The sequence below is a fragment of the Lampetra fluviatilis genome, chromosome 23 (assembly GCF_964198595.1).
Source record: "Lampetra fluviatilis chromosome 23, kcLamFluv1.1, whole genome shotgun sequence".
In the NCBI taxonomy this organism is placed as follows: Eukaryota; Metazoa; Chordata; class Hyperoartia; order Petromyzontiformes; family Petromyzontidae; genus Lampetra; species Lampetra fluviatilis.
The window spans coordinates 6,733,839-6,745,249 of NC_136297.1; the positions used below are offsets into that span (position 1 = coordinate 6,733,839).

Genomic DNA, 11,411 nt, shown 5'->3' on the forward strand with positions numbered 1-11,411 from the left:
TTTTTTTTTACACAACCTATCGGTCCAACGGCTTTCCTTCTGGGAGTTGCATCATTTCAGCAGCATTAAGTACCTGTTCTTGACAAGCAAAACTCCGGAGAGATTTCGACATTAAGTGTCTCAGCAGCAAAGTCCAGGCTTACTTGAATCGTTGCTGGTGAACTGCCATGTTACAGGCAAGGGTTTACCTGTTAGATTTAGGGTCTTATTTGGACCCAAAATTAAATAATACAAACTCTTAGGTTTTTTCGGTAAAGTCACGTATGTAAAAAAATAGTAATAAAATAAAATGAAAGCAACCACATTTTCATTTATTTTATTTTATTACTATTTTTTTACCAACGTGACTTTACCGAAAAAACCTATGAGTATGAATCCTTGCAGTCACGAAAGCTTCAAATCTAGAATTAAATAATACAAAGCATACCAATAATGTGCATGCTTGTTGAATGTAGGTCACGAATGACAAAATAATTCAACACGTTCTTCAATGACACACTGACCTTAAAAGGGGAAATATATGCTCGGCGACGTTTCGGGCAATGACCCTTCTTCGTAGCACATGAAACGGAGTATCACCAAAAACTTTTAAGTTAACAAAATAGCTCAGTTTCGATTTCGTGTCGTTTCCCCCCACCACCACGATCCTCTAAGTTAAAGGAGCGCAAGACGGTGGAGAGCTCAGATGGGAGTTTCAATGCCTGAGATCGGCCGGCAGGGGGCGCGAGATTGATGAGTCGAGGCGTGAGCTTCGTGGCGGCCGTTGCATGCATTTGGACGTAGCAATGAGATCCCGGCTCGTGTTGCCTGCAGCAGACGCGAGACGGATTGATCGGTCGTTCTGCAAAAGTTAGGAGCTGCTGATATAATCACCATCTTTTCAGGGAATTCAACTTTTGGCTCGGGTTGTGTTGAATGCACCGTATTTCGGAACATTTTAAAGGTAAATGTCCTGGATCAAGGCAGTCTCTGCGATTTCTGAAAATGTCTGGCACAGTGTTCGACCTCCAAAGCCTTTGTGAATTTCAAGATTTTATACCAAGGTTTAAAATGTTCTGACTTGATGATCTGGACAAATGGCAGGGCTATCTGAGACGTAGGTTGGGGCCTATGAGCGGCAGGCGGGGCCATCGTTTAACAAGAGCGAGGCTATTTGTCGAGTCGGCCGGGCTAGTGCTTGAGTGGGCGTGGTTATGTCAACAATGGGCGGGGCTGAAGGAGGCAGTAAGAGCTCACCACATTTCCCAGTTGAGCCTCCCAGAAATTAGCATAATATTCCATCGTCTGTTTTTATCATGTTAGTTCTAAATCCTTTCACAAAGTGTGCCTTGAGCCCATGATTATCAATACGTATGTCTAGCCAATCCCATATCTTCTCTAATCCCAATGTCATGTGTACTTTGAGCCCATAAAAGCACTTCTGCACTTACAAAATTTCTGTTGTCACAACAATTGCCAATTCTTCAAACATGGTTCCAGCACATTATTTTTAGAAAAGTTAAAAAATACTTTATTCACGTGCATTTTAAAAGGGACATTTGTAACAGGTACACATCATGGATAGGTCACAAAAATATCGGGACACGATGTTTTACAATGGAGTGCACACTGGAAGGAAAAGACAGATCCGTTAAGGATGTCAAGAGAAAGATTTGGAATGTTACTTGGGGGTCAGTCACTGGCAGCACATGGCTTTGCTCTCATTGTATGGAATGTATTAATACTGGTAGGAACCTCCTGGTTACACCAGCCCACAGGGGATTATTGTGTCCGTCCGTCGTGCAGAGAGGGGCTGGGTGGGGCTGGGTAGGGGGTGGGAGGGGTAGGGTGGGGGGTAGGAGGGGTAGGGAGGGGCTGGGTGGGGAGGGGCTGGTCACCCCGTGGTGCCCTTCTAAAACTCAACGTTTAACCTACTCACGCCGGCTTGTGCCCGCCCTCAGTCATATTTGCGGAATACACCACGCCGCCGTTGACCCTGGTCATTGACCGAGCAACCCAACGTTCCTACCAGCTCCCTCCGCAGGAATGTATTATTTATGCTTCGATCTAACCTCAGTGGGCTATTGCGCAGTTATAAATGTAGACATTTGCAGTCCTTTTCGTCAATCCACTGCTGGGTAAGGGTCTCCCCCACCAATGGGTAAATGAGGGTTATTTGGTCATACCTCAACAAGGATGGCCAGTGCAAATTGGTGAACAGAGGGAAGGCATGGACGTGGGAGAAAATAAGTACAGTACAACAATTGGATTTCCTGCACTGGCCTCTGCTGCCCAACACGTCGGCCCACAGCCTACACAACACGCTGCCGCGCACGATGGTCGTCCTTCCGCGCGCCACACAGGCTCAACTCTGCAAAGCTCGTGAGATCAGATTAATTTGGGCGCATTCCTGGGCGATTTGGTAAGAGGTGAGCACAGGGTGATCCGTTTATAGATACCCCACTAATATAGATACCCCACTAATACACTTATAAAACCTTTCAACCCTCCCCTCTAATATAAAAAGCGATCGCTTTCACAATACAATATATTCAATCACCTGTTGACAAGACAGCAAGGCTGTCAATGTAAATCAGTGGGGTACGGACGAGTGGATCATCCTCCACAGTATACGCCACTTTCAGATTTGGTTGGCGGTTTTTGGAGTGTGAGAGGCGGTGGAGCGTGAGATGCGGTGCTCCCGAGGGTCGTCTACTCGAGCTTGTGCTTGTTGCGGAGGCGAATGATGGTGCACAGAACCCAGAAGTTGAGCAGCAGCATGAGCGTGAATCTCAGCAGCACTGCGTCAAGCGGCAGCCAAAAAGAAACAACATTGCAACAAGGCCAGCTATTATTTTTAAAAGTTATATCACGTAAAAAATATATATGAACATGAAAACAGGTGCATTTTGAGGAGCGATGGTATATTTCGTGCTGCTTGATTTGCTTATTCTAACTTTGCTAGTTTTAAGGTTAAAGTGTCCAATTTTTAGCGTTTTTTCACGAAATATTTAATTTCGATTTAAAGATTTCGTGACTGCAGGGATTCATATTCTTAGTTCTTTCGGTAAAGTCACGTAGAAGGAAAATAATAAAATAAAAATAATACAATAAAACGTCGTGAGAATTTTATTGTTTTATTTTTATTCTTTTATTATTTCCCTTCTACGTGACTTTACCGAAAGAACCAAGAAATATTTAATGATTGTAAGTAATAAGTGATATACGTCACTTTGTCAAATCATTGTTGGATTAAAGCCTTCCCATGCCATGCCAATCATGGGGTTGGTTGACCATACTACACCAGCTCGTCATTGCAGTTTGGTGGAGGGGCCCAAGGCCCTGTTCAGATTTTGCTCGCCACTCATGTTAGCGGTGGCTGTAATTGAAAATGAACGCAGCTGGACAGGTTCAGAGTGCAGGGTGGCGCAGTGGTGAATGTTTATATTTGTTAAAATATACTTTCTTTTGCTGCTGTAAGACCAGTGGAACTGCTTAAATTTAGAAGAAGAAAAAAAAAAGGATGAGCATCAAACACTTACCGGCAAAGTCTTGAGTCGTCATGAATGTTGTGAAAATTCTGGCTGTGAAGTCAAGCACAGGCAGACACCCACATGAAAAAATGCACAAAAGGTACAAAGACTCCCCATATAGCCTTTAGCTGACTTAAGGCAAGTGCTGTTAGCGAGCACATATGAAGGCCGGAACGGCACACGAGGGCGTGGGTAGCCAACACCACGCTCGGCTGCCTTTATCACCCCAGTGGCGATGTTTACACACCGCACCAGGTACCCATTTGAAGCCGTGTCAACCTATGGGAGGCCCAGGACCGCTTCAGATAATCGTCACTGACGTCGACCGTAAGCGGGAATCCAATTCGGGTCGCCGGGTTTGTCGCTAAGCACACTAACCACTCCACTACCCTTCCCCTCAAATTCACACACACACACAGCTTCAGTGAAAACGAGCAATAACTGACCGAATGTTGCAATTCAGTCCCCACCTTAGCAATTTGATAAATTGTTATGATTCAGTAATCATGAGATTCGATAATCAGTTTGTCTTGATTTTGCAACCTCGTTCGGACATATCGCTTCTTGTTTGTTCCATGTCGTTTGTACAATTGTGTCAACGTCTGCTGAAACGTAACAGTACTGAATATAATTAGCATTAAATGTGCTTTTTTGTAATTCTCCATTCTCACGTAAAATTTCGTTCTGCTCTTAATTTTCCTAAACCCAGCCGCGAGAATAAAAAAATGTGCTGTCCGTCTGTCACGAGATGACAGAGCGGGGTGGAAAAGTGCTGTCCTATAAAGTGCATCCCAGAGGCACAATGGAAGGAACTCCGGTATCCGCTCCCGTGGGCCGTTCTCCAAAAACAAAGGGCCTCACTGCTTTGCGAAAGTTCCGAATGGATACTTCGTGACGTGACGCGACACTGATGGCGAAATTCGGATAAAATTGGGGGGAAAAAGTATTTCAAAATGTAGAATAAGGGTCGCATGTGTCAGAGGGCTGTGCACACCTGCACTTGTGTACACGGCCATTGCCCAGGTAGCGGCGCTGAGCTGCCCCGAGTCCTGGCTCTTCCAGAGGCTTCCGAGCTGAGCCAGTTTACTGCTGACACCTACCATGGTGCAACAAGCCTGCGCGCACACACACACACACACACTCGTTTTAGATTAAAAACAAATTTCTTTAGAAATGTTTTTTGTGTTGTTTTGTGCTTTCCCCGCAAATTAACACGGTCGGCTACATACGGTGCGAAAGAAATTCAATATACTGTACATCAAGGCCATAGCCATGGAATCAACATTGGGGGGGACCAAATCTTCCAGGGGGTCTGGGGGTTCCCCCCCAGAAAAAAAATCTAAATTTATAAACGAATTTCCTGCCTAAAATATAAAAAAATGCAATAACACATAGGATGGACTTTTTTTTTTACAATAATGTCTAATAGTGTATTGTATTACATTGCTCTGTTTTTTCTTTTTTTACCTTGTTTCATTGTATATAAGGGCAGAGATTAGGGATTAATAAAGTACAACCATAACCACAATCATATGAACAGAAATCTATTTTATAGTAATATATCGGGGGGGGGGGGGGGGTGAGGTGTCCCTCCCAATATATTATAATTACGGCCTTTATATACATACACGTACGTGCTAATCTATATGAACGGATACATTACAAGACAAAGCTCCCTCCCCATAGCAGTAACAGACTGTTGGGGCAACTGCTGATCGTGAGCAGCTATGAAGGCCAGCCCGCCCTTGGCCACGCCTCTTTTCCCGATCCTTCGGGAGGGTCCAGGACCCACCTCACAGTGTTCCTCAACCCTGGTACCCCCCCCCCACCTTTTCGCACATCCGGTCACGTGCCCCTCCCTGTTTACCCAGCCTCTCCCCAAGTATGGCCATACGGTGCCAGGTAGAGGCTCCGCCCCTACAGTATCACTCACATGGTACTGTCTCTACATAACGGTCCCCACATCAATGACACTCCACATACACTAGTACATCAGAGGTCGCAACCGGGTACCCGATACCCTACCCGATACCCGGCTACCCGTACACGGCCGGGTACGGGTACCCGTTTGCGACCCTGGTGCGGCCGGGTACGGGTAGGCCGTGAGTCACTGGTGAGTAACTGTCACTCATTTCCCAACGTCTTGTGAATCTTCTCACAATTCAGGTTCCTAGAATCAACCCACCCGCGTCTGCAACATGGCTTCATCCCAGAGGTCGCAATCAGGTACCCGTTTGCGATCCTGGTGCGGCCGGGTACGGGTGATGATTCAAAACCCGTTTGCGACCTCTGTAGTACATACATCTACACGAGCATACATATGCACATGCTTGCAAATGCACATGCATAAATATCCATGTCCAAACATTTAATTCACAGGAATGCAAATACAATCTTAACTCACCATGCAGATATCTATGATCCAGTCCTTTAGCGTTATGACCTTGATAGCGACCAGACATCTGACATGTGGTTAAAGAGCTCTGGATAAAGATGCACCGTCATATCATAAGTCATGACCATCAACTTCTCTCACGGTCCTGCGACAATAACAATTAGTCCAGCTCGTACAGATTTCTTTGCTCCATGTCTGTGGAGGACATCCTCCCAAGCATGTTCCCTCCTTTGGCTGCAAACCTATCATCAACTCGAACATTGGCCATCATCCTTTAAAACTAAACTAAACGTTTTATTTTACCAGTTAAGGCCCACTGACCTATATATAATTTTTTCAGACCTGGCCACAAATGAAAGCTCAACGAAGTGGCTTATGTGGAAATGTATCGCAGCCAAATACTCTAACCGCATGTTTCTAAATGTGGAAGGAAAAACCAGATGATCCGGAGAAAAATCCACACGACCACAGGGAGAACATGCAGACTCCAAATATACAGGCATCTCAGGGTCAGGATGGAACCCACAGTCTGCTGTATACCAGGCAAGGTAGTTAACAACTTGTCACCGTGGTGCCCTTTGTTGCAAGGTGTTCTGCCAGAGGCCACGTGTATTTCTACACGGTCAATACGATACCTCTAACTGGCGTTACTCTCTAATCCACACGTGTTCCTCTTCCTGCCACGCGGTGTGATCCCAAGCGACAAGGTCGCCGACCCGAGCTTCTCGTGCGTCGGCTTCCACAGTCTGGAACTCGTCATCGAATGACTCGAGGCGTTTGGCGCTCGGCTTGTCGCGACCCCCCGTATTCAAGCATCGCCTAAAAACGAAAACTCTTCCGAGGCCGTCTCCTTCATCACGTAGCCGAGCAGCGGAGATGGAGGCCTCCACGCTCGGGCGACGTCTGCTCCGGTTTACGTTGCTGCTCTCAACGATGGCACCTGACAAGCAAATCTGAAATTTATTATCATCGCCCTGGGTGCGAATCCCTCGGTTGGCACCCTTGATTCAACTATGACTTCAAGGATAGCAAATGAATTGTCTCAATCCAGCTGTTCGTGGCTGCACAACAAAACACGAAACATTTGGCGACACTGCATTGGTATCGGTGGATAAGCAAGAATCGCAAAAAAATCAACACATTCGTCATTAACAAAACAATAAAAATGACACTTTGCATTATTCACTTATTAGAGGCTACACAGCTCCCAGTGCTGTAATAGATGTTGCTTTGAAGGCCCTATGGTGTAAAGTGCAGTCTCCAATCCAAATCAAATCAACGTCTATAGCCTATTTTTGTGTAGAAGGGCTACTGCCAGAAACATCACCTATTCTATACTTTGCCTTTAAAGGCCACAGGGTTATCGGACACATTGTTGTCGATCGAACAATGTATCCGATTTGCTAAATATGTGCAAGTTAGAAATTGCTTCATTATCATCAACGAATGTGTTAAGTTTTGTTTTGTCATACCTGCTGGACAGTGTGTTATGATGAATTTCGATATTTATTTTCCCAAGTGGGCATCTGTTGAGCAGTAGTAGTGCATAGCAATGTTGTGCAGCCTTCTGAGCTGGATTAAACCTATGACGAAATCACCCTCAATGCATCTGATCTCATAAGATCTCGGAAGATTAGTTGGATACGAGCCTGGATAATGCTTGGATGGGCTACCACGACGCATAAAGCAGGTTGATATAGAATGTGGGGGCAACTTTGTGGGCATCAGAGGGCGACTGCTGCAACATCGATCGTTGTACTGTACTCTGACTCCCATGTTCATGCTCCCCACCGTCATCCATATGTACACTGACCAGCATGGTGAAGGACAGTCAAATAACATCCTTAACACGCGTGGCACGGGGAGGCCTTCATCCGGCAGTGGACTGGCAAAAGGGCTGTGCATGAGGATACAAGGTGGCGTAGAAAATGATGCTGAGTCCCAGGTTTCCATTGTAATACAGTATGAGCAGCAGCAACAGCAAATCTGTGGGGAGAAGATTTCGGAAGTGATTTGACAACTCACAAAATGTGCTACAGAGTGCGGCAATTACTCTTGAGATGTACCTATATACAGTTCTTTGTCATTCAACTAATGGGCGAAGGCCTCCCTACTCCACATTCAGGTCATGGGGGTTATTTGACCGTACTTCACGCTGGCCAGTGCGGGTTGTTGAAGGCCCGATGGCCTAGACATGGATGCATATACAGTACAATGGATGTTGCTCTTTCATGAATGGCCAGCATTGGGGTGTTAGGATAATTACGTGTGGGACGAACCCAGTATCCAGAGAAAATCCACCAAGCATACGAAGTGAGAACGCTGGACGGTCTGCAACAGATAGGTTCACAGACCCACTTGCTGTACTTGCATATTCTGGCCACCTCGCAGCCCAAATATCTACGCGATCCACCAATCCCTGCCTTCAAAGTGCTGGATCGCAGCTCGTGCCACCACGGGAGTGCGAGAGCGTGATGTAACGAGGACTTCAGTTCCACACTGCAAAGTGAAGTGTTATGTACCGAGGACTTGAGTTCCGTGTTGCAGAGTGAAGTGTGATGGAATAAGGACCTGACTTTCATACTGCAGAGTGAAATGTAATGTAATAAGGACGTGATTTTCGTACTGCAGTGAAGTGTATTGTCACGAGGATTTGAGTTTTGTACTGCATAGTGAAGTGTAATGTAATAAGGACCTGACTTCCGTGCTGCAGTGAAATGTGATATTGTGATGAGGACTTGAGTTCTGTACTGCAGAGTGAGTTCTGTTTAATGGTTGTCGGGACTGAAGCAACTTCCCCCATCCCCCACCTTGGACCACAAGGATCGGGTACTCGAAGTAGGTGGGCGCCGGGTAGCCGTAGTACATCTGGTACGCGAGGAATATCACGAACCTGTGCGACATAACCACCATTCAATCGAAAGTGAAGTACATTTTTAAATCAACGTGCGTTCGTCTTGGCTCGTGTTTTTTTTATTGGAGAGCGGTGGTGCAGCGGTTGGCACACCGAGCATAAAAACTCAGCCAACCTGCGTTGGATTGGAGTTTGGATTAGGTGTGGGGTTAGTACTGTTGGGTCAAGGGTTAGGATAACGTTTAGGTTCAGTGTTAGGGTCAGTAACTTTAACAAGGTAAAGGGTTCGCGTCTATGTTATGCGTTCTGGTCAGGGTTATACCAGGGGTAGGTAGAGGCAAGGTTGCGGTAAAGGGTATATTCGAAATCCTAGATTAGGGTTAGTAGCAGCAACTATGGTCAAGGTTCGAGTTTAGAAAGATATATTGATTCTATGTTAACGTTATCAACGGGGATACAGTCAATCCAGGGGTTAGCGTTAGGGTAGTCAAGGGGGGGATGACAGCGTAACGTTGAAGCGCTCAGCCCCCCCATCCCCAATGCGCGGGGCCCGGGGCTATCGCCCGATTCGCTATACACTCGGGACGGCTCTGAGGGCAAGGTGGAGGGGATTAAGGTTTTTTTTGGGGGGGGGGGGGGGGGCTCAGTGTTAGCACCAAGGTATAGGGATGAGGTTGTGAGATCTGGGATAGGTTTAGAGCAGGGGTTGGGAACCTCCGGCCCGCGGGCCGTATGAGACCCACGAAATCATTTGGTGTGGCCCTGCCAAGGCAACCGCAGGCGGGACTCAAAATTCACTAAATCTAGGAGCAAACCTGGAAAAGCAGTTGCGAGTAGCAGCAACATCCTCAATACCAGCTAACATCACACGCCTCGCCAAAGAGAAGCAGTTCCAGCCCCATCGCATTAGGGGCGAGTTAATTAAATATTTGACCAAATATCACAGGCAAATTTTGAAGTTGATCATTTTGCATGGCCCGCGAATGATGTTATACATATCCAAATGGCCCTTGACAGAAAAAAGGTTCCCTACCCCTGGACTTTAGAGGCTCAGGTGGTGGTGGTAGTGGTGGTGGGGGGTGTCGGGGCGAGGTGTGTCACGCGTGTCTCGCTACCCGCCGAGTTCCAGCAGCAGGCTGGGCAGACTGAGCCCCCGTGAGCTTCTGCTATTGACGAGCAGCACCATCTGCGGCAGCTTGAGCACCATGCTGACCAGCAGCGTGCTGAAGTTCGCCGCGTCCAGCAACAAATCCATGCTCCCAATTAAAACGAGATACGATAACAACGACGACAATCACCGCGACACAAACCACGACGTTTAAAGGCTCCCCTCGCAATGGACGTGACCAAGCAGCGCCGTTTAGATACTCCGGACCGCGTTGGCAGTGGCGTCGCGTGATTGGCGGAGTCCGCGCGAGTGCCGCGCTTCTGATTGGCTCGCAGGGTGGCGGGGTAGGGGTGGGCGGGACAGAAAAAGGGGGCGGGGGCACGGTTCCGCCAATGGGAGATGGTCTTATCCCCCCCCTCCCACCCCCCTGCCGAGGGCGTTGCTTATGTGGTTTGGGGAATGCAAAAACGATCCTTTCAAATTCTTAGGTTTTTTCGGTAAAGTCAGGTAGGTAAAATAAAATTAATAAAAGTAAAATAAAAATAAAATAAAAATCACGACGTTTTGGAGGCAACACAAGCTTCCATCTTCAGGTGGAACCGTCACAGCACGCTTGCTGTATCAAGTAAATGAGAGATTCCAAGAGATACTACCCCGTATATATTGAAAGCGATGGGTATTACCTTGTTTTCTCGGCATCTCTTGAGGAAGGCCAGCGTCTCGAGAAGCTGTGACTTCTTGTCTCGTCTGTTAAAAACTCTAACAGATCGTTTCAAGGTGTAGGAGTGCACCAACGCGTCCATGTGCAACACGTGGTGAGATAACACTGGTCAACAAAAACTAATTCTGGCCTGGAATTTTGCAGCTGTTTTAGACTAATTTCAGGGTGCTGATTCCAAATCTGATCTCAGATTTGCTCTATCACATCTCATTTTTATGCTATCGGCATACCCCATTTTCATTGATTTTACCCGAAATTAACTCTGTTACTTATGATTGCAAGTCAGTGACTGCTTTAGTGTTAAATTATGGTGCTGTATTTTTAGAATAGTGTGTTTATAATATCATTTTATGTAGATATCCACATTTATTTAATATCTTTCTTCGGCAGTTTTTATTGAAAATGCAATGTTTTATATCTCAAAAACCTGATGTGATAGACAAAAACTGATGCCAGATTTGGAATCAGCACCCCAAAATTACCTTACAACCGTTGGAATACCTTATGCCAGAAAAAGTGTGTTGACCAGTGTATAATCTGATGCGACGCTTCAAGCACGTGGACACAAACTCCCCCACCTACCCCCTTGGAAGTATTACATCTGACACCGTGACGTGGAAGCGCGCTCCCCCCTCCCCTGCCCCCCAAAGCGTGGGGCCCGGGGCGCTCGCCCCGATTGGACGTAACCTGTTAACATCTGTGGTATAAAGAAGGGCGCATCTCTGCAATTGATTGCAAAACGCCACTGCTTCTGGAAAGGATCTTCAGTGCTGCTGCAACGATCTCCACTCCGTATGGAGCAAGTCGAGTAAGGGTTGTTT

General features: G+C 46.5%; 1 protein-coding gene across 1 annotated transcript; it reads right to left on the reverse strand.

The window, feature by feature from the left end:
• Window positions 1-1,560: 1,560 nt before the first annotated feature.
• SLC66A3 (solute carrier family 66 member 3) lies at window positions 1,561-10,097 on the reverse strand. Its single transcript, XM_078866950.1, has 7 exons — window positions 9,877-10,097; window positions 8,718-8,800; window positions 7,821-7,893; window positions 5,917-5,974; window positions 4,507-4,627; window positions 3,522-3,563; window positions 1,561-2,780 (listed from the first exon to the last, which is right to left on the reverse strand). The coding sequence occupies exons 1-7, from the start codon at window positions 10,014-10,016 to the stop codon at window positions 2,692-2,694; spliced, it is 606 nt and encodes a 201-aa protein (XP_078723076.1). The 5' UTR covers window positions 10,017-10,097; the 3' UTR covers window positions 1,561-2,691.
• Between the last annotated feature and the right edge of the window lie 1,314 nt (window positions 10,098-11,411).

Bases quoted from the DNA above. Each gene is read 5' to 3' on its own strand.
- SLC66A3 (XM_078866950.1), bottom strand. From the start codon at position 10,016: ATGGATTTGTTGCTGGACGCGGCGAACTTCAGCACGCTGCTGGTCAGC. The intron at 7,894-8,717 runs GTGGGGGATGGG...TTCTCCCCACAG, and splicing joins CCCGATCCTTGTGGTCCAAG to ATTTGCTGTTGCTGCTGCTC. The intron at 3,564-4,506 runs GTGTGCACAGCC...TTGACTTCACAG, and splicing joins GGCCGTGTACACAAGTGCAG to CCAGAATTTTCACAACATTC.